Below are 27,234 nucleotides of genomic sequence, written 5' to 3' on the forward strand. Positions count from 1 at the left end.
TTCAATCCCAGCTCCTTTATTTGCTCAGAAAGCAAGTTACAACAGTGCCTACCCAGAAAAGGCAGCAGAGATAATCAGCCACCTTTGTTCCATGTGTCTAGTAACTGGCCTTTCCAGCCAATGAGCAATTTCTCCTTTCTCCACTAGAAGTTCTTTCAAGAGAAGATAGCAGAGGGGGACAAGGGAATTCAAAACGGCAGAAAGACAACAGCATGGGCACATACTCCAGGTATGTAGTATGTGCCCATGCTGTGGGCACATACTACATACATGTAGTATGTATGTACTTCCACAATACGTAGCACTTCAACTGCTTCCAGTCAGCAATTACTTGGCTGAACCAGAGCCATTAGAACACCGATTCCACGTTGCCCATTTCCACACAGACGGTCTTCAGCTGGGAGTAGTGCTCAATTGCTGCATCACCATTCTCTCGACCAAACCCTGTAAGAGAGAGATGCCTGTGATGGGGCTGCAACGATAGTCCCCTGTGAGAAGGGCTCACTTCTGAAAGTTCCAGCACTTCTACTTGCAAAGGATGCTTGCTGACAACTGACAGAATGTGAAGGTTAAAAGAGGGTTCAGTGGTAAAGGGGAAGGGGCATCTTCACTTAAGGGTAGATACAGATGGACCTAAAAGCTGGAGTCAATGTGGTTCTTTCCTCCTGCAAGCTGAGCAGTGCAAATGCCAGATGTATTTGTCTCCAAATCAACCAGTTTCATTTGTCTGATGAAGTCCAGTTTTGCTGTCCACCTTCTTCATTGTTTAAAAACAGTGCTTGTATGCTTAGCCACCGACAACTTCATTCACAGCACAATCCTATGTATTTAAGTTCAATAGGGCTTACTCACAGGTAAGTGTGTGTAGGATTGCAGCCTCAGTGTCTTATTTATTTTAAACAAAACGGATGAATTGTTAAAATAGAAAAAACACGCTGGGAAAGGAGGGGAGAAGGTAAAATGGTGACATCGCAGGGGTAGGGATGGCAGAGAATTCCGCCACGGATCTCGGTGAGGCTGAATGCACTGGCGTTTGGCCCCTCGAAATCTGTGGCGGAACAGCCTGCCACCCCCCCGCAGATCCCCCCCGGGACAAGACTTACCTGGGGTGGATCTTCTGGGTGGTGGCGGCTCCGGCGGCTGGTCTTCCGACCGGCTGCCACCGCCGCCATTTGCAGACTTGAGGGTGTTTTTTTCCCCCCAAGACATGATAGGCTACGTAAATCTTTACATAGCCTATCATGGCTGGGTTAAAAAAACAAACAAACCCGTGTACGCAAATGGCGGCGGCTACGGCCGCTGCCATTTGCGTTCCTTATTTTTGGTGTCTTAGTCTACATAAATATTTACGTAGACTAAGACGGTGAAAATAAGGGGAACGCAAATAGCGTAGCGGGTGCTATTTGCGTCCCTTTTTGATTCACTGTTTTAGCCTACGTAAATATTTAAGTAGACTAAGATGGCCAAAAATAAGGAATGCAAATGGCGGCGGCCACAGCCGCCGCCATTTGTGTACGCGTTTTTTGTTTGTTTTACCCAGAGCCCTCCGTGGCCGGAAATCCAGCTGTGGACTGCTCTGGCCTGGGCCTGGCTGGCTGCTCTGTGGAGCTGCCGCAGAGCACAGCCGGCCATCGAGGATTCCAGGGGGGGGGGGGGGAGGAACGGAGCGCCTCCCCCCCGTCGAGGGATGCCCCCCCCACACCATAAACATAATCCGAGGAAAGGTAAGTACATTTCGTACATCCCTACGCAGGGGTAAAAAAGCCACGAGGAGGACAGCTGCCAACAGCTGGCTGAATTAGTTTAGCCTGAATTTGAGCCTGAAGAGAACACTGCAGAACAGAACGCTCTCAGTGCACTTCCACAGGAGTCCCACCACCCACATTAGGTACATCTATACACACCCTAAGCAACTTTGGGTCTCATCCACTCTCTTCTGGCCCTCACAGACTAGACCTCATTCCCCACACTGGGGAGGGGAAGCAACAGGTTTGCATTCTGCCAAAGCAAGCCAAGTAGAACAAGCACGCAACTTAAAGCCCATCCATGCAGATGTTTTCTTATTTCCACTAGCAATTCTAATTGCATTAAAAAAAGACAATGACCCAGACCAAGGCCCAAGCTACCTTAAAAGAAAGGAGCTAAATGGCATCAATATACTTGAGCAGGTCTACTTTCTATTATGCCTCCAGACTGCTTCAGCTATCTTAGTCCACAACCCAAGCATGCCCAATGTTTCCATTTTCTTTGCTAGCTATCATGTGAGCAGACAGGAATCAACAACTAAACATTACGGCAACTGGTTGGCTGGGTCACCTGACATCTTGTATCCTCCAAAGGGCAGCTCCACAGGGCTGACGTTGTAGTTGTTGATGAAGCACATCCCAACCTGGAGGCCAGCAGCTATTCTGTGGGCCCGCTGGATATCCCTATGGAGCAGAAGGACGGGATTAAGCACAGTTTGCTCTCAACCCCAGCCCAGAAACCTTGCAGTGCTCCCTAACTCCATTTCTCGTGGGGCATGGTAGAGTGAGCCAAATGCTGCCAGGCACATTTGCCACTTCCAGGAGATGCCAGGAGGTAAGGATGGGCTGCAGTCCTATCAAGCAGAAACTGTTGTGAGCTGCCCAGACAGCTTCGGCTACTGGGCAATACAGAAATGTAAACAAACAAACAAACACACACACACACACACACACACACAAACGGTGCAGCAAGCAGTTTTCTACCATGCTCTGGGTTGACTTGCTGCTTCAAATTCACAGCTGTCATAGATGCTATTCAGCAGAGCATCCAGCCCCAGCTGTTGGCCAGCCTGGCCACACTTGTCTCCTACCCCTCCTCCTGAAACCTTTTCACATTAATAGTACCTGGTGAAGACACCTCCTGCCAGGCCAAAACGGGTGTCATTGGCCCGTTCTAGGACCTCCTCTTCTGTGTCAAAGGACAGGATAGACATGACAGGTCCAAAAATCTCCTCTTTTACACATGTCATGCTGTCCTTACAGTTTCCTGGGAACAACACAAAAGTGACATTCAGTGGACAGCCAACTGTTCTGAATGCATAAAAAGTGAGGAAGAAATAGACCTCTCCAACCATAGTTATCCTGTAGTTAGGAAATGGATGGGATTTTAGAACTGCCCATTTAAAAACCTGAATGCTGCTATGTCAGGGACAAACTAACAGCCTAAATCAAATTAACATGCATTGGACTAGGTTCCAAGTAGAGCGTGCATAGGATTTCAGTCCCTGAAAGACATGATGATGGGAACCTTTACAAACGAAGCTACATGATCAGGAGAATCTTGCTTTGACCATAGACATTCCAAGCATGCAACCTTTCACCTGAACTCTAAATGTTTCCAAATAGGAAAATTTCCTGCAGACAGAAACAAACACATCAGGAGAAGGAATCTAGTCCCCCAACACATTATGCAAGATGTTCTGTATACAAGGAAGCATTCAAACATGCCACCATCTACCTGTAGCTGGAAGTGATTCTTCTGATCATGCAGTACTACTCTTAGGAGTATGCTGGATAATATTTCCCACAGTGAAAAGGAGCCACTATCCCTTCTCAATCCCAGGAAAGATGCCAATTTCTCCAACTAAAAATGGCATTGCTTCCTCACCAACATCCATACAAATGTGAGCACCACGTACCAGCTTGTCTTCACCCTCCCCACAAACTGGCATAATCAATGTCTTTGACCACATTTGAAAGCCAGGCTGAATAAAGCCATCATACCTAGCACACAGGGAGACATGTAAAAGCCTTTGTTCAGCTGGGGGTCATCTGGCACATATGCATCACCGCCACACAGCACCGCCGCACCCTGAAAATGCAACAGAACAGAAGGTAGCGGCAGACAGCCACAGTGCTGTTCACTGAGCATAATCAGCCAAAGCCTGCTTGAACCCTCTAGGTCAGGACAAGCAGCTACCAAACTATGGGCAGACTCAGCGTGGGCAACAAAGGGAATAAATCTGGAATGACTAGAGCGGAACATCAGACTGCGTAGAAAGGTCTCTCTGCTGGCACAATACTAGCAATGGCAGTGGGGCAGGCTGGCACATCTCCCTTTATGTTCTCCTCTGCTGCTGAATCCTCACTCCTTGGGCAGAAATAAAAAGTGTGAACGAATGTGCATAGAGGAGCCTGCTCCTCTGTACAGATTTACTCTTAAAAGGGAAGCATAAGCTGTAAAGGAAGGAAACGGACTAGGAATTAGGTGGCCAAGGAGGGAGAAAGGGAAGGAGGGCTCATCCTCCTCTGAAGAGGGGAAGGTGGAAGCGTCAGAGCATGAGCTTCTTCCACAAAAAAACCCTGATCCAGTTAAGGTTCCAAATCCTTGCCCTCAGCACCTCCCTGACCCAACAGTGAAAGCTCGTCCCAACAGAAAAAGTTCTATATTAATATCCCAGCGTATCTGGAGAGCTCCTTAGCAGTGAGCTAAATGGAAAATCAATTTCTAGGCTCCTGACTAGCCCAGCCCAGCCTCTTTTGCAACCTACAGCATTGCTCACTCCTGAGAAGAGACAGTCGCACAAACAAAAGCTGCAACCCTTGGCAGAGTGCCATCCCCCAATGCAATGGTCCGTTACAGAGTACAGCTAAGGGACAAAGTCCTCAAACACTGGCAGATGAACAACCACTGAGTCCTTGGGCTTGTGTTCAGTCAGGAGTGCAACCGTGTACACTCCCAAGTAGGAGCAGTAGCCACCAGTCCATAAGCAGCAGATGGGCAGTATTGCCACGGGTGAATTCAAGCTTTTGCTCATCTCCCCTCGCTTCCAAACAGTTTTCTCCTACAGCACATTTGGAAGATACATTCCCTTTTAATGCCAGTCCGTGCTTATACTTGTTATCCATTCTAGTTCATTCAGAAATGTGCCTGCCCCTAGGGTCTGTTTCTTAGTAGGACTGGGGCAGGAGAACAATACACTGTCCTACCGCCTGCCAGAGTCCACACATTCCCCCTCCTTGTCCCAGATCTCCAAGTCACCTGTTGGGCCCAGAAACAGGCATGCCTTTCATATACCTCGTCCTATTCTTGCTGCTGACTGCTGCACAAGCATATCACTGAGAAAGAGTATTTATCCTCCCCTGTAGCTCTCCTCGTGACCCACCTGTATGTATGCTCAGTCAGACTCTAAGGCAGGCAGAGCATTTCTCCTAGATGCTCTGCCAGGTTCCCCTCATTTGTTCTGATTGGTTTCTTGAAGCCAAGCAGGGCACAGCTATGCTGTTAATTTTTGGTCAGCAGAGTATTCAGAAGAATGTCCATAGCCAATCCGGTCTTTGATTTTTAAAAAAATGTACGTGGGTTTCTGCACATTGCATCTAACTGTCCTTAGGCTACGAGTCACTCTCCTCAAGGCCAGAGCAGCAGTGGTAGACACACACAGCAGCACACAGACCCCAGATGGAAGCAGCAGCCAGCAGGTATGTTTCTTTGCTTTTGAGACCTTTTGTGTGTGCGTGTCCATGTGCACACATGGGCAGCTTTAGGGAGGAAAATAAAGGCAGGAATTGTGTGTGCACACACGCACATGTGAACACTGGAGTTCCCTACCCTGTGCTCATTTTTTTCAATTAAAAATACCCTCCCTTTTTTACTTGATGTCCTGGGGCAAGTGTGTGGTGGTGATGTACATGTGTTTCCCCTTTGCCAATTTCTTTTCAATCATTTAAACCTTGCCTCAGTTTCCCTGTGTGTAAGATGGGTTTGTGCCGGAGAAGAAGGAAAACTGTGGATTAAAAAGTAGTGGTCTTGTGTGTTGTGGGAAATACTTCCCTCTCCCTTACAATCAGGGAGTTGTCTGTTTGCCAGAGTTTGCCTTTGTGTGAAATGGGTTTGTGCAGGAGCAAAAAAATATGCAGGTGCAAAGAAGTGGTTTTGTGTTGTGGTGCTCAGACCCTGGCTCCACTTACCATTCGCTGCCCTGCCCTACACCCCACCAGTCACAACAGGCAGCCGCCACTGCCTGCCCCATTTCTTTAATTTGCATCGAGGAGTCCTTCTGGTCAAAGTCCCCTGAATGGTGTCCCCTTGCCACAATTAAAACAAAAACTAACAATACAATTGAGGGTCCTCTGACACATCTTTCAGTACTGAATTATGCCTCCCAGGCTGATATTGCCAAGACCTGTATGCTCTGCATTTAAAAAGCCAAATCCATGCCGAGATGATAACCCCACTCCTATGAATGGAATACATCATGTTGGTTAAGCAAATCTGCATATATTTGCTTAACATGCATGATTTGATCAGCTGCTACTAGTCAAGGGGAGGTACAACACTGACACACCACCTGACCACAGGGAACCAACTCTCTTCTGACAGGTCATCAGGCATTGCTCACGTTCTATGCCAGATGCATCCCTTGTCATTACTATCAAAGAACGTACGGTGCTTGGATGCTATTCTAGTGGCTTGCTTGGAGGGAGGAGAGGCAATTCCCAGTAGCTTAGCCTCTCCTACCTAATATAGCCCAGTTCTCTCACCTGTTCCTTTGCTTGTTTAACAAAGCTCAACACTTTCTCCAGGTGGGGCCGGTTGATAAGTGCTCCCATCCTCGTGTCTTCCAGCAGGGGGTCACCAATTTTGATTTTCTGGGTCTGTCTCACAACTTCCTTAGTGAAAGCATGCAGGATCTCCCGTTGCACAAACACCCGAGTGCCATTGCAGCAAACCTGAGACACAGAAACAACTCTGGTAGCGTCTACTCACCGGATTTTTTTGCACCGATTTAACATCTCCTGTGATTTAACAACAAGTACCAAACTGCAAGAGCTCTTGGTACCATCACATGGGATAATTACAAATAGCCATCAAAGTTTGCTATTTATTTAGCAGGCATCATATGAAGCAAAACACCAGCCCTAGAAGAACACTGCCACTGAACTCTAAGTGGAGCTCCCGGATAAAATGTAAGAAGGCTCTCAGCTTCCACTCCCAGGAGCTGCATACCTCGCCTTGGGTAAGAAAATTGGCCATGAGGGCTCCTTTCACAGCATTTTCCAAGACACAGTCAGAGAAGATAATGAGGGGGGACTTGCCCCCTAACTCCAGAGTAACTGGTTTGATCCCTTTGGCTGTCATCTCCATAATCTATTGAAGCAAAAGACAGGATAAGGTGTATGAGCAACAAGAGCAAGTCTATCACAGCTCTATAGAACCTCTAGATAAATGCAAAGGGCCATTCCTAGCTGGAGGCTGCTGAATAAGCATCTGCATCAGTCCTTTGCTCACAAGAGAGATTTTCTGATCAGTCATTGGTGAGCATTTCTGAGCATACATGACCCCACATAAACCTGGTTCCTCCGCCTTCTATGCTATACTACCGTTACCGCTCAGGACTGAAATCTCCCCTTGCTTCCAGACAATTCTCCAGCAATGTTGATTTTAGAGGAAGCATACAGAAATACTAAGAGGTGGTCTCTCCTTCTCCAGAGGATACCACACTGAAGCACTGAGTGTAAGCACAGTGTGGACATGCCATACAACTTATTCAAAACATATTTTCCTCTAATTTACTGATTTTAAATTTTTAGGCTACCTTTAATGGTGAAGCCCCCTCAATAAAACACAGGCCTAGAAAGTTCAATGAAACACTCAATGGTTTGATTGTGGCAAGTGGCAAAGACATATGCTTCCCTAGGGCTAGTTTTTGGAACCTCTCAAACTGCGATCTTCCTTCAAGGGCACAAAGTCACCCCAGAACCAGATTCAGCATAGCATACATTAACTTTTGTAGAGGGCTAGCCAAGTCATACACAGGGTGTCCAGCCTTGGGAAACCAGAGGAAGGTTAAACGCTATTGTTCAATAGTATCTTGTACCTTGATGCCTGTAGGCACACTCCCGGTGAAAGAGACCTTGGCCACATTTGGGTGCTGACACAGGAACTGGCCTGTGGCAGCTCCACCTTGCACCACGTTGAAAAGCCCCTTGGGAACACCAGCCTCGTTGTAGATCTCTGCCAGCATCACAACCGAGATGGGGGTGAAGGGAGAAGGCTTGAAGACCATGGCATTACCTAGGTGACCCAATTCACATGAATAAGCACAGGAAGTGGTGTGCATTCTCTCTGCCTAGATGTGGCTAAGTTTGCACAGGAAATGAAAGAGCACTAGGAAAAAAAGTAGATTTGACCACTAATCAGAGCAAGGTGTCCAGCCCGATCATGGCAGATTAAGCTACCCATAAGAAAAAGGCAGGACCTGGCACCAGCACTACGCTCATCCCACCTAGCCATAGGGAAGCCCTGTAGCGAAATCACTGCTTGTTCCCACAACTGTGTTCTGTTCTCTCCCTCCTTGATCTGTCATTTAAATGTTACTTTCTTTAGCTTCAGAAGTAGTAATAGTACATCAGAGTTTTGTTCCCTACCCCACTTTTTGCATGCCCACAGTAACAGTGATGGCACTAGAGCCCCGCAGAGATAATCCTTGGCTACTAGCTCTTGAGGATGATACCCATTCACTCCTCTAACACAACATCTCCTTTACCACAGGCTAAGGCAGGGGCTGACTTCGAGCAGGCAATCTGAAAAGGGTAGTTCCATGCCCCTATTCCAACACAGACTCCAAGAGGTTCTCTTCTGGTATAACCAAAGGATCCCCCGGGGAGCTGGATGTGCTGACCTGGATAGCAAAGAGAAAGTGAGATGAACATGAGCCTCGCAAATAAACTCACAAAAGTGACTAGCTAAGCTAAGCCTGCTAAGAAGCTCTTAGCAAGCAAGTAAAAAAAAAAAGGGGGGGGCATTCTACTCAGCAGACTGGTAGGGGAGGGAAAGAGTGATCTGCCAGCCAATGGCATTTCCATGCTGGTTGTGAAGGAAGAGGCTTTCCTTCCTCTGCAGCTAGCAGAGAAAACCAGCTAGCGCAGATGTGTCCCTCCTCCACCCGAATTCCATCCATTCGCCTGCATGAAATTCCTAGTCACCTTCGGCCACCAGGTGAGTTGTTAAATACAAGGCTGGTACAAACTGACAAGCATCTTTGCTAGTCCAAGTAGCCAGACCTCAAGAGGCAGCTTTCAGCAACTCAAAGAACTACAGCATAGAAGGGCACCACGAGAGAGGAAGAGAGATTACAAGGTACAAGGAGTGAATATGGGCTGCTCCATTTAAGGCCATCCACTGGTGCACAATCTACTTGTTTTACATGGAGATATCCTCTGTGTACTGGAAGGCATTGGCTAAAACACTGTACGTACTGTACCGAAGGAGGAATGGCCAGCCTTCCTGACAAAGTGTTTCCCATGTAAACTATTGTAATAGGTATTTACTGTATTGTGCTGTGCACTGTCTAAAACTGTAAAGCTTGAAAGAAAAGTGAGTTTAAAATCAAACCACTGGGTATGATTTATGTATCTGATTTATATCCCACCCTTCAACAGGTTCCAGGAGCTGCTTACAAAAAAGTTAAAGTTACAATAAAATGAATTAAAACAAAAACAATAAGCACCACAATATAAAAGCAAGCAGAATTACCAAGCAGCATTAAAAGCAATGTCAAAGGATTTTAAAAGCCTGGGAAAATAAAAACGCATTTGCCTGGCACAGAAATGACATCAAGGTAGTCATCAGGTGAGGCTCCCTGGGGCGGGCATTCCAGAGTCGGGGACCCACCACCAAGCCAGCCATTTCCCTGTAATCGTCTGACATGCCTCAGACAGCACCTGAAGAAGGGCCTCTTGGGAAGGTCCTAACGTACAGGCAGGCATGCACAAAGACAAGGGGCTGGCAGATATCCACTCCCCAAGCCACAAAGGGTGTTAAAAAGGTCAAACCAGCACTTTGAACTGAACCTGGGAGTGAACGGTGTGCCAGTGCAGTGCAATGTGTTTATAACGCCCAGCCCCAGTGAACAGCCTCACAGCTGTATTTTGAACTAACTGCAGTTTCTGAACTGTCTGTTTCCTGTCTCCTAGCAGAGCAGAGGAAGCTGCTCCAGCTGGTCTAGGGGCTATACAAGGAAGCAAGCTCCCAGAGAGCTAGCGATCAAAGTGAGTTATCAGAGAGAGCAAACAGGAGTTGACCAGGGGAGGAAGGTCAAGGGGGAGGCCCCTAATATTTTTTCTTTTTTTCCCCTTTTTTTCAAATTTCTTTTTCTTGTAACAGACACTTCCACACCAGTGGGACTCTGTTGTTAACCTCCAGTCAATAGAGGATGTTCTATTCTAGCACAGATGTGTCCCTCCTCCACCCGAATTCCATCCATTTGCCTGCATGAAATTCCTAGTCACCTTTGGCCACCAGGTGAGTTGTTAAATACAAGGCTGGTACAAACTGACAAGCATCTTTGCTAGTCCAAGTAGCCAGACCTCAAGAAGCAGCTTTCAGCAACTCAAAGAACTACAGCATAGAAGAACTAGAAGCCACTCTACACCAGTGGAAGCAGTGGCACTATGGAACCGTTTCCAGGTACTTGCGGATGAGACTGGAGGACAGCCTGCAGAGGAAGAATTACAGGGGAACCTGCATGACAGTGAGCAAGAAGCTGAAGGTCAGTCAGGCAGAGGCAATGAAACCAAGGCCTACAACAACAAGAAGAGAAGTAGTAGTGGGAGACTCCTTGTTGCATGGGATCGAAACCCAAGTATGTCGCGAAGACCCATGGACTCGCCAGGTATGCCGTCTCCCGGGAGGATGGATTAGAGACATGACTGAAGGGTTGCCTGCACTCATAAAGCCCACTGACAGGTATCCCTTCCTTCTCATCCATGTGGGAACAAATGATACTGCCAAGCAGAGCTATGAAGAAATCACGTCAGACCTTGAAGCTTTGGGAAGGAAACCCAAGAACTTTGGGGCCCAGATAGTTTTCTCATCCATCCTTCCAGAAGTTAGAAGAGGGATAGAAAGGGAAAGAAAAATACTCCGGGTGAATGACTGGTTACGAAGGTGGTGCCAGCGCGTGAGATTTGGATTCTGGAACCATGGGCTGTACTTCCTGGAAGATAGACTGTTGGCAAGGAATGGGCTGCACCGCTTCAATTTCCCTGATATTTGTTGGGAAACAAATTCTGCAAAACATGGCCCCTCCAAGAAATTCCTGACTTGTGTTGCTGATAATTTCCTCCTACAGAAAGTGGAGGAAGGAACTAGAGGATCGGCTATCCTTGACCCTAACCAACAGAGATGACTTAATGGATAAAGTAGCAGTTATAGGAACTCTGGGGGAAAGTAACCATGTTATATTTGAGTTCGTGGTTCTAAGGGAAGCAAAAGCCGAGTGTAGCCAAACGCGTACCCGGGATTTTAGGAAAGCCAATTTTAATAAACTCAGAACAATGATAAGGAAGGTCCCATGGCAAGAGACTCTAATGAGAAAAGGAGTCCAAGATGGGAGGGAGTTTTTAAAAAAGAAAATTCTAAATGCACAATCACAAACAATTCCAACATGAAAAAAAAATGGAAGACAACAGAAGAAGCCAATATGGCTTCACCAAAAGCTTAGAGATGACCTGAAAACAAAAAAGCACACATATAGGAAGTGGAGGGAAGGCCAAGCTACAAAGGAAGAGTACAGGCAGTTAGCACAGAATTGCAGGGATGGCGTCAGGAAGGCTGAAGCTGAGAATGAGCTGAGGTTAGCGAGGGATGCTAAAAGCAACAAAAAGGCTTTCTTCAGCTACGTGCATAGTAAAAGACAGAGGAAAGAAATGGTGGTTAAGATATTAAACAAGGATGGCAAAATGATAACAGATGACAAGGAAAAGGCAGAAGTGCTCAATTCCTACTTTGGCTCAGTCTTCTCCCAAAAGAGCTTCTATGAGCCCCCTGGCAAAGGCAAAGTACAGGCTGAAGGGGCAGGATTGCAGCTTGAGATGGATAGGCATATGGTCAAGGAACACCTAATCACTTTGAATGAGTTCAAATCTCCAGGGCCAGATGAACTGCATCCTAGAGTAATAAAGGAGCTGGCAGAGGACTTCTCAGAACCACTGCCTATTACTTTTGAGAAATCATAGAGGACGGGTGAAGTGCCAGATGACTGGAGGAGGGCTAATGTTGTCCCTATCTTCAAAAAGAGTAAAAAGGAGGAACCTGGGAACTACAGACCAGTCAGTCTGACATCAATCCCTGGGAAAATTCTGGAGTAGATGATAAAGCAATCCATCTGGAAGCACCTTGAAAACAATGCAACATGGATTTGTTAAGAACAAATCCTGCCAGACAAATCTGATCTCATTTTTTGATCAGGTAACCTCCCTTGTGGACTGGGGGAATGCTGTGGACATCGTATACCTTGACTTCAGCAAAGCTTGCGACAAAGTGCCCCATGATATCCTCATGAGCAAACTAGCTCAAAGTGGGCTAGATGAAACAACTCTCAGCTGGATCCACATTTGGCTACAGAATCGGACTCAAAGAGTGCTTATCAATGGGATCTTCTCAAACTGGGAGAGGTAATGAGTAGGGTAGCGCAGGGCTCATTCTTGGGCCCAGTGCTCTTCAACATTTTTATTAATGACTTGGAGGAGGAGGTGCAGGGAATGCTGATCAAATTTGCAGATGACACAAAATAGGGCGGGATAGCTAATACCCTGGAAGACAGAAACAGAATTCAAAGTGATCATGATAGGCTGGAGTGCTGGGCAGAAAACAGAATGAATTGTAATTGGGGTAAATGCCAACTTCTGCACCTAGGGAAACCAAGAAACCAAATGCACAGTTACAAGATGGGCGATACTTGGCTCAACAATACTGCAAGCGAGAAAGATCTTGAAATTGTTGTAGATCACAAGCTGAATATCAGCCAACAATATGGCTGCAAAAAAGGCAAATGCTATTTTGGGCTGCATTAATACAAGTATAGCTTCCAAATCACGTGAAGTACTAGTTCCCAGCTACTCAGCACTGGTTAAGGCCTCATCTGGAGTACTGTGTCCAGTTCTGGGCACCTCACTTTAAGAAGGATGCAGACAAACTGGAGAGGGTTCAGAGGAGGGCAACAAAGATGTTCAGGGGACTAGAAACAAAGCCCTATGAAGAGAGACTGAAAGAACTGGGCATGTTTAGCCTTGAGAAGACTGAAGGGAGATAGGATAGCACTCTTCAAGTACTTGAAAAGTTGTCACAGAGAGGAAGGCCAGGATCTCTTCTTGATCATCCCAGAGCGCAGGACACAGAAGAATGGGCTCAAGTTACAGGAAGCCAGATTCCGGCTGAACATCAGGAAATACTTCCTGACTGTTAGAGCAATATGATAATGGAACCAATTACCTAGGGAGGTAGTGGGCTCTCCCACACCGGAGGCATTCAAGATGAAGCTGGACAGCCATCTGTTGGGGATTCCTTGACTTGGATTCCTGCATTGGTCAGGGGGGTGGACTCGATTGTCTTATAGGCCCCTTCCAGCCGTACTATTCTATGATTCTACTATTCTATGATTCAAAGGCAGCCCCAAGTATAACATTACAGTAGTCAAATCCGGAAGTTAACAGGAAATGGATTGCTCTGTCCTAGTAAGGCAGCTAGCGCAACCAGCCTAAACTGGAAGAAGGACGCCTGTGCCAGGGAGGCAACCTGCACCTTCAATGACAAAGACAGATCAGTGAGCACCCCCCACCATACCTCCAGTCCCCATCCCAGAAGGATGCTATGTTTGACAGCATTGCAAGTCCCTGGGATCCAGAAGTAAGAGGTTCACACACCCTCCCAGCACAGGTCATCCATCAGGGCAACCAAGACAGTTTCGACCAGACCTGAGGCCCAACTGAATGTATCTAGAAACTCAGTCTGATCCAAGTGTGCCTGGAGTTGTATAGCAGCTACATGCTCAAGCACCTTGCCCAGGAAGCGGGTGATAGCAACTGCTCAATAATTATTGAGATCTCTAGGTCCAAACCAGGTTTCTTCAGGAGCATTTGTACCACAACCTCTTAAGGTGGCTTAGACCACTCCCTCTCTGAAGAAGGTGTTATTACCTCTTGGACGCAGCCTAACACTCCCCCCTTACTTTATGTAACATGCTACAAGGGGCAAGGGTTGAGTACAAATGTGGTAGGCTGTACTCATCCATGTCATCAGGCCTCAACAACTGGAACTCTTCCATTAATACTAGACCATGTGGTATTCTGGACACCTCCACAGACTGACCTGAACCAATAGCAGCATACAAGTCACGACAATTTCTTAGCGTTTTCTAAGCATATTACAATGTGCCTCCAAGAGTTCCTTAAGATCCATGGATGGGCTAAATTGCAAAAGACCAAGTCACCTGGAAAAACTCTTCTAGATGTCACTGTGAGGACAAAATGGTGGTGGTGAAGAATGGCTTCTTTGCTGCCATCACTGCTACTGAGTAGCTCTTACTCTTCAAAATTAGCTCTTACTAGTGTTTGAGCAGACTCAGAGTTTTACACCACTTCAGCACTTGCCTTTCAGACATCTCCCTTCCTGCTTCATGGCCTTCAGCTGGGCAACGAACTGGGCTCTGCTCAGCAGAAGAGAACACTTGGGAGTGATTGTATCACCTCCACATTCCACAGAGTGATCAGAGCATCAAGCCATGCCAATCAGAAACTGCCTAAGGGCCCGCTAGACTCTAGCAGGGGCAGAGTACAGCACAGCAACATTCTGAGAGAGCCCCGATTGATTCTGGTGCCCTGCTAGGTTTTTCTATAGCACACAAGAGGTTTAGAAACAACATGCATGTTTGAAATATTATAGTTTCAGAAGGTTCACAACACTGCACACCCACAAGAACTCATTACATGCATAGCGGCCTTTAAGCCCGACAGACGAGCTGGTCCCTAAGCATCGCTGCAAGAAAGTGCTTGCAAGACCTCTGAAGAAAATCCATACTGTCTCAACTAAAATGTACCTCCTCTCCAAGGCCTTTCCTGTGACATGGATATGTTTACCCATGTTTAACTTCAGTACTAGACTAAAGAAACCATTAAGACTAGTGGGGGTAAATGAAGGATCCAACAGAGCAGAACTAACAAACAGAGTGTAGACACTCACCTGCCAGGGAGCCAGCTAAGCCAGCATAATACTGCAGAGTTTGCCAAGATACATCAATGTCCACTAAGGCTTCAGTGATGGATTTCCCATTATTGATTGTTTCCGTGGTGGCGATCTCTTCCCTCTGCTCCTGGAATCCCAACACACAGCACATTATATGACTGATAAGGATCATTATCATCATCATCATTAAATTATGCACCTAGGAAAAAGAAACCAAATGCACACTTACAAGATGGGGGATACGTGGCTCAACAACACTACAAGCGAGAAAGATCTTGGAATTGTTGTCGATCACAAGCTGAATATGAGCCAACAATGGGATGTGGCTGCAAAAAAGGCAAATGCTCTTTTGGGCTGCATTAATAGAAGCATAGCTTCCAAATCCCGGGAAGTACTTGTTCCCCTCTACTCAGCACTGGTTAGGCCTCATCTGGAGTCCTGTGTCCAGTTCTGGGCACCACACTTTAAGAAGGATGCAGACAAACTGGAGAGGGTTCAGAGGAGGGCAACAAAGATGATCAGGGGACTGGAAACAAAGCCCTATGAAGAGAGACGGAAAGAACTGGGCATGTTTAGCCTTGAGGGGAGATAGGATAGCGCTCTTCAAGTACTTGAAAGGTTGTCACAGAGAGGAAGGCCAGGATCTCTTCTTGATCATCCCAGAGTGCAGGACACGGAATCATGGGCTCAAGTTACAGGAAGCCAGATTCCGGCTGAACATCAGGAAAACCTTCCTGACTGTTAGAGCAATACGACAATGGAACCAATGACCTAGGGAGGTAGTGGGCTCTCCCACACTGGAGGCCTTCAAGACGAGGCTGGACAGCCATCTGTCAGGGATGCTCTGACTTGGATTCCTGCATTGAGCAGGGGGTTGAACTCGATGGCCTTGTAGGCCCCTTCCAACCCTACTATTCTATGATTCTATCATCAGAATATGCTAAGCAGCTGATGGAACCAGGCCTAAACAGCTTGAGCCTACTTAGTGCACTTTGCACACCAAAAGATTATACGTACTAAAGATGCCTGAATTGTTAACAGGATACATGATACCTGTTTTGCATGTATTGTCTTGTGCTGTACTAACCCATTCTTCCTAGATATTCAAGTTATCAACATTTAGAAATCTGTACTGGGCCAGTCAGCCACAAAATCTCTTTTCAACGATGGAGCTTACTCCTGAGATGTGCAAATAAAAGAGATTTCCTAAGGACAGGCAGAGTGACTTTCCTCACCACTGAGTGACAGAAAGCCTGTGCCCTCACAATTAGGTACATTGGAGGGTCTGATGGTGCAGTAATCGGATTGCACGATGCAGTGAATCTCTACTTTTGGTGAAGCTAAATATAATTTTAATGAATATAACAAGTATTGTACACCTAGGTTTAACTTAGTGAAAGTCTCCTTTAAAGATATACAAAATCACTAGGTTGATCATTGTGAACAGAATGCTGGTGTAAAATGGTCTTTAGGTCAAGATGTAAAATTATCCTGGTTTAAAACCAGATTGCCTTACAGTTTCTGCAGAATGACATACACACGCACATGCATGCACCCACAAACAAATGCTGGGAACTTGAACTTTGTAATGGAGCTTCTATATGAAACCACTATTCCCCCCACCCCCTTCACCACTTTCAGAGTTGACTGGGAGAAAGCCACGGCAATTATACAAGTAGGTAGTCTAGATATATATGGTGGTAGGACTCCGACCCTCCAATGTTGGGTGAGTGGACTTGCACTCACACAAAAGGACTTTCTCCTCCCATCCTCTGCCCCTTGCAACCCTGGCCCCCCAAATCTGTTCTGGAAGGTCCCCTAACCAGTGATTTGGGTGGAAACTTTTCCATGGAAAATTTTCTAGTGCTTTATTTTTCCATGGAAAAAAATCCCTTTTTTAAAGTTCATTAGTAACAATGAATGGATGCTAAGCACAAATATAATGTTAGGCAAGCTTGGCACTTTCAAAGTTGTAATTAATGTTTTTCAGGCAATTATCCCCAGCATGTGAAAGAATACATATTACATGCATATATGTCTCCATGTGAAATGGAACTAAACGTGAAACCGAGGTGACCCAACAACCTCAGCAGAAGAGAGTGGAACTCCGTTGAAACAGATGAGGGGTTGTCAACATATCATGCAGAGTTCTTTGGGTTACTAAAATTAAAATGAGTTAGTGTGTCTTATGGCTTCTCAGACAGTGTCTGGGAAGCCATGAGATGGTGCAGATTCCTGCCCTGAAGCCGTAGACACAGCTCCAGCCTAAGGGCAGGAATCTGAGTGTGGGTCCCTCCCCCCACAAAGCTCCGTGGCAGCTTCTTCACACAAGTGCAGTGCTCTAGCCTCAGGGAACAACGTCAATGAAGTGGAAGGGGTGTGCCGGTCAGTGGGTGGGAGAGGCAAGGTGCTGAGGGTCCACAGGACCCACCCGCTTCCCTGCTCCCATCCCCACCGGCACAATTCCACTAGACGTACTCAAAGGACCATCTAATGGGAAATGGCCTGAAAAGGGGACAGAGAGGTGAGAATCGCCTACATCTCTCCTCCCCCTCTGCTGGCAGATGCCGAGCAGAGCAGAGGCGCTAAGCAGCCTCTGACCCTGGAGACTCCCATCTCCCGAGTGCCTAAAAGGTGGGGTCTCTCTCTGTGTGCTTCACTGCCCCCCTCCCCAATACTTCAGGGAAAGACTTGTGGTGCACCGGAACAAAAAAAATGGACACGGGGTATTTTTCTTAGTCTTGTTGTCTATTCAGTAAAACCAAGAGGCCAAGTCAGATCACTCAATAAGGCATCAGAAAATGTTCTGATGCAAATTACCCTAATTTGCATTAGAACATTTTCCAGTTCAAAATTTTCCAATAAACTCACATCACTCTCCTAAATCTTCCAGAGCAGATTTTGAGGATGTGTGGGGGAACTGCCCTCCCTTCGTAGTTCCACTGACATAAGTTGCTCCGTGAGCAGAACAACTTAACTGGATTTTGCTCCCTGTTGCTGTAAAGCAGGGATGGGGAAGATGTGACCCACCAGATGTTTTGGCTCACAAGTGCCGTCAGCCCGGGCCAGCATAGCTAGTAGTGAGTGATGACTGGGGTTGCAGTCCAACAACACCTGGAAGGCGATACGTTTCCCATCCCTGCTGTAGCCCTGGACTTCAAGAGAGAACTTCTCCATTGGTATCGCTACAGTCCTCCCAAACTTTCAAACAGAGCTTGAGTTGTGGGACAGCAGCGACACTGCAAAGTTTGTGGAGGACACCAAATTATTCAGCCAAAATCGACTGCAAAGACCTCCAAAACAATCTCTCCAAACTAGACAAATGTGCAACAAAATGGCAAATGTGGCTGAATAGAAGTAAATGTAAAGCGATTCACATTGGGATAAAAAACCTAACTTCACATATATACTGACATATATATTGCAGAGAAAGAGAATTTTCCTTCTCATAGAATACCAGAACCCAGAATCCTCCTATGAAACATATTAGCAGAAGATTCAGACCAGGAAAAAAAACCACTTCATCACACACTGCACAATTAATTCATGGAATTTCTGGTAGAAAGTTTGGGGATGGCCTCTAGCTTCGATGGCTTTAAAGGAGGACTAAACAAATTCATGATATTTGTTAATGGATACCAAGAACCCCCAGGGTCAGAAGCAGTATGCTACCGAACATTGCTTGGGGGCAACAATGGGAGAGGGCTATTGCCTTCATGTCCTGCTTATGGGCATCCCAGAAGCATCTGGCTGCTACTATAACTTAACAAACCGGAGCACTAGATGGACCTTCAGTCTTATACGTCAGGGATCATTTTATGTTATTGTGCGCATAACTCAGTTGCGGAGAGGAAGTAGAAAGATTGCAAATATAATCCAAAGGCTTCAAAGCACATGCTAAACTAGTGATATACAAGGTGGCCTCCGAGCAGTGTGATGAAACAGATAAGGGAAGGGCATCCCAAGGCTCTCAGTGTCTGTTCCGACCAAAGGTTACTTTCAGTTATCTGGAGACATGAACAGATTAGCGACTGACACAACGTTGCCAGTAGAAGTCCACAAACCTGGAGGCAAATGGCAATTGAATTTTCCCCCTCTAGCAACCACCTCTTCCATCAACACCTCGCACAAAGAAAGGGGGAGTCAGGAGAGTTAAATCCCTTCAAAATGCTTGGAGGGTACTCAAATCACAATAATAGAAGCCCAGCTAAAATGTATGCCACAGGCTAGGAAAGGTAGCACCAAGAGGTTGCCGGCATGGTTGACGACCAGTGTCAAGGGAGCTATTAGAGAAAAGAGGGCTTCCTTCAAAAAACAGAAGTCTTGCCCAAGTCAGGAAAACAAAAGGGAGCACAAGCTTGCACAAAGGTGATGCAAGCAGGCAATATGAGATGCAAAAAGGCATTTTGAACAGCATATCGCAAACAACATAAAGGGCAACAATAAAGAATTCTTTAAATACATTAGAAGCAGGAAGCCAGCTAGGGAGGCAGTTGGACCGTTGGATGACAATGGAGCTAAAGGAGAACAAGGAAACTGCAGAGAAGCTGAATGAATTCTTCTCATCCGTCTTCACTGCAGAAGATATAGGACAATTATCTGTGCCTGAACTGATATTTTCAGGAAGGGAGTCTGAGGAACTGAGGCAAATAGCGGTGACAAAAGATGAAGTTCTCAACCTTACTCATAAACAGAAAGCAAATACATCACTGGGCCCAAATGGTATCCATCCTAGAGTTCTCAAAGTACTCAAATATGAAATTGCCGATCTTCTAACCAAAATATGCAACATGTCCCTCAGATCAGCCTCTGTACCAGAGGACTGGAAGATGGCCAATGTAACATCAGTTTTTTAGAAGGGATCCAGCTGGGACCTGGGAAAATATTGGCCAGTTAGTTTAACGTCTGTTCCAGGTAAATTGGTTGAAGGCATTATTAAAGATAAAATTAGTAAGCTTATAGAAGGACAAGCCCTGCTGAAAAAGAATCAACACAGCTTCCATAAAGGCAATTCCTGTCTCGTTAACTTTTTAGAGTTGTTTGAGAGTGTCAATAAACATGTGGACGGGGTGATGTGGTAGACACTGTTTACTTGGTCTTCCAAAAGGCTTTTGATAAAGTCCTTTACCAAAGACTCCTGAGCAAACTTAGTCATGGGATCAAAGGAGAGGTCCTTTTACGGATCAGTTACTGGTTAAAGAACAGAAAGCAGAGAGTAGGAATTAATGGTAAATTCTCCCAATGGAAGGAATAGTGGGGTCCCACAGGGATCTGTATTAAGACAAATGCTTTTCAGTTTATTCATAAACGATCTGAAAATAGGAGTGAGCGGTGAAGTGGCCAAGTTTGCTGATGACACCAAATTATTTAGGATGATCAAAACAAGAAGGGATTGTGAAGACCTCCAAAAGGATTTCTCCAAACTGGGAGAATGGGCATCCAAATGGTAAATGTGGTTCAATCTAAGTGTAAAGAGATGCATATTGTGGCAAAATATCCCAACTTCAAGTATAACCTGATGGGATCTGAGCTAGTGGTAACCGACCAAGGAAGAAATCTGGGGGCTGTGGTAGACAGCTCGATGAAAATGTCAACCCAGTGTGGAGCCTCTGAAAAAAAGGCAAACTCCGTGTTAGGCATAATTAGGAAGGGAATTGAGAAAACTGCCAATATCATACTACCTTTATACAAAACTGTGGTGAGACCACACTTAGAATATCATGTACAGTTCTGGTCACTGCACCTAAAAAGATATAGTAGAGCTGGAAAAAGTTCAAAGGAGGGCAACTAAAATGATCAAGGGGCTGGAGCATCTCCACTATGAGGGAAGGTTTACAACAGCTGGGATTGTTTAGCCTGGAAAAATGGTAAGGGGAGACATGATAGAGGTGTACCAAATTATGCATGGTGTAGAGAATGTGGATAGGGAAACATTTTTCTCCCTCTCTCATAATACTAGAACCCGGGGTCATCCTATGAAGCTGTTTGGTGGGAGATTCAGGAAGGGGAAAAGCACTTCTTCACACAATGCATAGTTAAACTCTGGAATTCCCTACCACAGGACATAGTGATGGTCACCAATTTGGATAGCTTTAAAAGGAGTTTAGACAAATTCATGGAGGAGAACGCTATCAATGGTTACTTGTCCTGGTGGCTACGTGCTACCTCCAGTATCGGAGGCAGTGTGCCTATGTATACCACTTGCTAGAGAACATGGCCAGGAGGGTGCTATTGAACTTGTGTCCTGCTTGTGGGTACCTGGTCGACAGCTGGTTGGCCACTGTGTGAACAGAATGCTGGACTAGATTGACCCTTGGTCTGATCCAGCATGGCTCTTCTCTTCTTGATCGTCCTCTCCTCTGAGCATCTCAGAGCATGCAGGGAGGAGACGGGCAAGTGGCAACCACAAACAAGGGCTATTAAGCCAAGCCAAACTTTGTGACCTGCCTGGCTGCAAGGATAGCCCCTTGAATAGTGGCCAACGTTGCCTTAGAGGAAGCTATAAAGAAATAACTTTATTTTACCACATACCCGAATAATTCTCGCAGCCTCCAGCAGGATACTACTCCGTTCCATGCCTGATTTCTGACTCCATATTTTAAAGGCAGCCTGTGCACTCTGCACAGCCAGATCCACCTCCTTCTCCCCAGAGAAGAGAAACTTGGCAATAACTCGGCCTGGCGAAGACAAAATCAAATTTAGATTTTGCAAGCTTGACCAGTAATATCTGTTACAACTTTTTACAGAACAGCCTGTAAAAACTGTATGTAGTCTTGAGACAAGCAAAACTGTTACCATTGCATTTTATACATTTATTCCCAAAATTTCTGAATGGCGTTAATTTTAAACTCACAACTCAGAAAGAGAAGAGAGAAGACTTTATATACCCAGGGCTATGCATACTTAAAATAGCAGCCCAAGTTACATAAAAATATAACCCAAATTCCAGAACGCAGAATTCTGCAGCCTATGCAGATTATGCAAGTTTGCATAATTTCTCTTAATTTGTGTTCTTTATTCTATATTTTTATTGTTTTGCATAATTTATTTTTATTCTGCAATTCCTCCAACTGTGGAGATTTCAACAGATGTTACCTGCAAACATGGGCAGATTTCATGCTTGTGGGATCTATTTTATTTTTTTTAACAGAACACCGAGATCCACCAAACAGAGCCTGCTGCAACCCCCCGCCCCCCGGGAATTGAAGAATTCTGAGCCCAGGAATTTGTTTTACATACCAGAACTGAATGGCGCTCATAGCCCTTCCACACAAAAATCCACTCTTGGCTACGTCAAGCTTTTTTTCATTTCAGCTGCATAATTTAGGGTGGATGGGGACACTTCGCTGCTGCTATTGTTAAACAACTGGAAGTCAGAAATCCTTACCTATCTACTCTCTATTGGAAATTATTCCTTATGATTCATAAGCAATCTTAAACAATTTTCTAAAAGAACAACACAGTAAGCATTAATGATTGTCAGTAAAAAAAAAAAGGCATAAGAATTGTCTGTTTTATCTATTGTTATAGTAAATTTATGTTTAAGGTGTTTTTATAGTTTTTTGATATTTAATGGTACTGCTTGTCATTGTTAGTTGTCTTGGAAAGGCCATAATCTTGAAAGGCAATTAAGAAATATTAAATAAAGAAATAAATCTACTGTTATAGCAAGCATTTGTATATGTTTTTATATAACTTGGTTAAACTTTTCGTACATTTAATAAAGATTTTTAAAACACCGCTTTTTAAAATGCATCTGCCTAGAGTAGGTCTAGTGTCAGTGACACACTATCTCCACTATTTGCATGTCTTGCATACCAACCCTCAGCCAAGGTTTTCCTCTATCAGCAGATTAAGTTCAAGGTCCTACTATAAAAAAAAAGATAAGCCATGCAGGACAAGTTACCAATAAACTGTTCCAAAGGCCACCAGAGATCTATTTTTTTGCCCCAGTTCCTTCTGATCTAAATAAATCTAAGCCAGGCAATTACTTATGGGCAATGTAAATGTTGCCTAAATGATAAGACAATAATGCCAGATTAACGTAATACAAAGTCCTGGAGTAGATTCCTAAGCCAGTTACTCCTTAATTCTGATAAGAGGGAAGGGCAACTGACATATGCTTGTAGAATCGGAGTGCACTCCCTGAACTCCAGACCCCCAGAAGAGAATTACCAGTTGCTGGCTCATATGCCTCCTCACTGTGGTCCCCATCTGCAGGCTGGGTACGGGCACCTCCTCGGTAATTGAGGGGTTGCTGCAGTTGAAATGTACCAGTGATGGTGCTCATTGCAGCACAACAGAGTAGACGAGGGAAGCCACGCAGAAGGAACAGCACACTGGGACCGGGAAGCATCCGAGGACTGGTACACAGGCACCAGGCTGCATAGGAAGTAATTTCCACATGTGAATTACAGCTCCCTGAGTTGATGCAGCTCCCTGACAATCAAGATGTCTTATTTTTATTTAAATAAAGATTTTCTCTTATACTATATCCACATCAGCAGAGCTTCTAGTGCAGTTCTCAAAAACAAGATAAATTACACACTTTTACCAGGTTTACGCTGGAACAAATTGTGTGTGCTCATGCATGTCTGTGATGGAGAAGCTACTTCTAAAGCACAGCATGACATTTAAGCCACTTTTGAGCCCTCCCATGATTTTACATGAGGGATGGTGAACCTGGCGGAACCTCCAGATGGTGTTGGATTACAACTTCCATCACCCCTGACCACTGGCCACGTTATGGGAGCTGGAGTTCAACAACATCTGGAAAGCAGTGCGTTTTCCAAATAAATCCTTTTCAGGGGTTTTATCCCTTTGATACATAGCTCTGTTGTACACAAGAACATATTTTTGGTAAATATAACACGTGTGATATACAGCCGGCGAACTCTCCCTGTAATCCTTTCCTAAATGATTCTTTGGATTACTTGTCATCTTTCCCTTATTCTGTGGCTCTCTTCCTACACGCTCAGTAATGAGGCCCATCATGATCCTCCTATAAAGAGAGGAAAAGGGAGCAAAGAAACACATTCAAAGCAGCAACTCCTAATCCTACCCAATAGGTTACACTTTGCAAGGAAATAGCGCTGAAGGAGGGGACAACCACGCAATGCAAGGCCATGCAAGTTTCATTTCGGGTTTGGGGATTGGCATGACAGCTGGATCTCAACAGGGGACGGGAGAAAACTCTGCAGAAGCAGCCCCCCATCCCCCTTTTATAAAATGCGGCACAGAGAATGGTCTGAAGATGCATAAGCCACCTGAATGCCAAACAAAGGGAGCTCCTCCTAGGAACAGTGGGACATGATCAAATATAGCGCTTGAAGAGCTCTTGTGTAGCCAATGATGTCTTATTTGAATCCTAATGTTCTGTTTTTGCTTGAAGTGTTTTGGGGAATGAACTCCGCAAAGGAGCTAGCACTAAACCAATCTCCTCAGATGTTGAGCTCCAAGCTAAATTATTCTACTTTGGGGGCAACAACATAGTTATCCTGGCCTGGACATACAGATGAGGAGTAGAAGTACCTCCACCTGCTGGGAGAGGAAATATTCCCTCTTTTCCTGCTTGATGGGAGACACCCCCCCTCAACCCACACCACATGGCCAGTGGTCCCCTCCCCCACACAGGGCCCCATTCTAGGAAAGGAAAAAACCTAACAGGGAGAAAGAGAAGACCTCCATGATGCCTCAAGTGGAAGGCATGCTACGGTCAGGGAAGAAAGGCAAGCAGGTCTCTCAGGGGTGTTGCTAGGTACTTAAAAGGCCCATATCACATAAATGTGCAAAAAACAATTCATATGCTAATTTATATACATGCACATTTAGCAATAATTACTAGAATGTATTTAACTTTCACAGGAAGCAAATCATCTCAAAGAAAGTATTCAGTTAATTTGCACCCTAACTCCAATCATCCCAAACTAATGGGAAGCAGTTTTTCTCTAAGCTCAACTGCAAGCAGGGGATGGGGGTGGGTGGGTGTTGCAGTATGTGGGGACGGGAGAGTTAACCCTTCCCTGCCTAGCTGCACCCCCACCCCCAGCAATTAAACTGAGGAAAAACCTTCCATTACCCCAGTGGCCTTCCAGGGCTCCGGGGAACAGACCCGGTGCCCTGGGGAACTGATGCGGGGCTGGGGCCGCGCGGGCCAGGCCTAGCAGCTCCCCCGGGGTCCTTTCTCCCCAGCCACACAGCGGGGGCCGAGACATCCGCGCGTCGCGGCGCAAGCGAACGAGCCCCTTTCTGGACAGCGACGGGCGCCATCCCAGTCGCGGGGGAAGCCCTTCTCCTCCCGCCACGACGCCGCTGGCTCGCAGGGGAGAGTCGGGCAAGGCGAGGAGCCCCTGGCCGTGCCGGGCACAGGCCCTCCGGCCCACGCTGGCGCAGCTCTTAAGGCCCCGAGCCCCGCATGCACTCGCGCGGGAGGCCCGTGAGCCCCGCCGTTGGCCGCGCTTGGCCTCTGGGCGCCCCCGGCCAGGGGCGCTGCGACACCCCTGTCCTCCCGGACACCCCCGGCGCAAGCCCCGCTGGAGCAGAGGAGGCAGGTACGGGGCGCTGCCGGCTTTCTGGGGGGGCGGCCGACTCACAGACGAATCTCCGCGACCGCGCTCCCGAGGATCGACTCCAGCGGGCCCCGGGCTGCTACGGCCTTCGGACCCCTCGCCGCCGCACCGCCCCTCGCCGGAGCGCCGCCCCCGCACGGCGCCCGGAGAGATCGGCGCACGCCCACCTGGCCCGAGAGGCGGGATCCGCCCCGCCGGCTGCTCGAGGACGCGTTCCCCGCGGCCGCCTTTGCCACGTTCCTGGGGCGGCAGGCTCAAAGCGCTTCCGGCCGGGCCGGGCCGGGCCGGGCCGGCCGCCCCCGGCGCCTGTGCGGCTCCCCTTGTTCTCGTCCACACCAGAGTTTCTGGAGGCCTCCGGGCAAGGCCTTCCGTGCGCACTCGCCCTCCCCTCGCCCGCGGAAGAGGAGTTGCCCAGGCGCCGTCGCCCGCGGGCGCCCTCCCTGCGCTGCCTCAGTGTTTTCCCTTCTGCTAAAGATCCGTTGAGGAGGGACTGCCTTGGGGAGCTTCCGGATGAGGCTCTTATGGCGCCGCCCTGCCTCGTTCATGGCGCGGGCGCCTTCTACTTGCGACCCTCCTGTGGTCGCCTCCTGCTGCTTCTGCAGAAAATCTGTTCAGGCGGGAAACAGGGCAGATGCAAAACACCTTCTGAACAAGAGTACTCGAAGCCCTCCGTCTGGGAGCAATCAAGAGGCACGGTGCAAAAAGGAAACCCGCCTTGTCGTTCTTAATGTCCGGTGGCGGCTGGTGGGATGGAGGGCAGAGTCGCCATATGCGGAGCTTACTACCGGTTCGGACCAGGCTATTTAATCCGCGACAAGCCGTGGTGCCCGTGTGCACCAGGTTGCATATGCAACCCCCGCTTGGCGGGTGTGTTGTGCAAACCCAGCGAGCATGGGTTATGTCACTTATGTGAGGGTTAAGTTGTGCAGAAAGCCCCAGTATCTAGTATCCTCAGAGTAATAGAAAAGTAGCCTTTGGTACCCAGCCGCAACCCACTGCAAAAGGGGAAACTGAGGCACATGGAATTTAAGATCATGCCTGCAAAGCAGGGTGGGTGGGTGGGTGGGTAGAGAAGATGAGAATATTCAGAGAGCAACACAGAAAAGTAGCCTTTGAATCCATAGCAGCCAGCAACCTGTGTGAATGAAATAACGCAATTGCACAATAAAACTGGTCTTGAAGCACTTAGGATAGCTGCTCAGTGTCTTTTTGGTAGAGCTAAGAGCCATCCATCTGGAAGCACCCCCTGTGGCAAGAAAAAATATGAAAGCAGGGGGAAAATAAGGAGGGTTACAAATGGAAGATGACATCCTCTGAGTTTAGTGTAAAATTCTGTGAATGAGTCACAGTGATTGCACAATAAATGATTCGTCTGGAAAAAGAATTACCTGGAGAAGAACTGCCCGTAGAAAGCAACAGAAAAATCCAAGACTTTAGCAAGCTGTGGGTGGACAGCAGCATCCCAGCAACATCGCACCCCCCACCCGCACCTCCCAAATACAAAAGCAGCAGCAAAGAAAGTTCATGCTCTCACTCAGGCTTTTTAGTCTGAGAACTCAAGTCTTCTTAGTCTGAGTTTAATTAGCTTCTTCCAGCTGTGCCCTCCTGGGGGCTCAGAAAACCAGCATTGACTTGAGGGTTGGGGAGGTAGAGTTGTTGTGGTCTATAGGAATCT

General features: G+C 46.7%; 1 protein-coding gene across 2 annotated transcripts; it reads right to left on the reverse strand.

Moving 5' to 3' along the window:
* Positions 1–26,026, reverse strand: ALDH9A1 (aldehyde dehydrogenase 9 family member A1). Of its 2 annotated transcripts, none has more exons than XM_084854846.1 (12): positions 25,727–26,026; positions 23,167–23,373; positions 21,523–21,668; positions 14,989–15,118; positions 8,516–8,650; positions 7,847–8,043; positions 6,976–7,116; positions 6,510–6,698; positions 3,750–3,837; positions 2,871–3,012; positions 2,317–2,429; positions 1–444 (listed from the first exon to the last, which is right to left on the reverse strand). In XM_084854846.1, exons 2-12 carry the CDS (start codon positions 23,345–23,347, stop codon positions 350–352), a joined length of 1,557 nt encoding a protein of 518 aa, XP_084710972.1. In that variant the 5' UTR covers positions 23,348–23,373; positions 25,727–26,026; the 3' UTR covers positions 1–349. The 2 variants fall into 2 exon arrangements, with proteins under 2 accessions (XP_084710972.1, XP_084710971.1); XM_084854845.1 differs by lacking the exon at positions 25,727–26,026 and adding an exon at positions 25,584–25,684.
* Between the last annotated feature and the right edge of the window lie 1,208 nt (positions 26,027–27,234).

The sequence above is a fragment of the Heloderma suspectum genome, chromosome 4, assembly GCF_057233095.1.
Source record: "Heloderma suspectum isolate Gila_16-S chromosome 4, 16-S_ref, whole genome shotgun sequence".
Classification (NCBI taxonomy): domain Eukaryota; kingdom Metazoa; phylum Chordata; class Lepidosauria; order Squamata; family Helodermatidae; genus Heloderma; species Heloderma suspectum.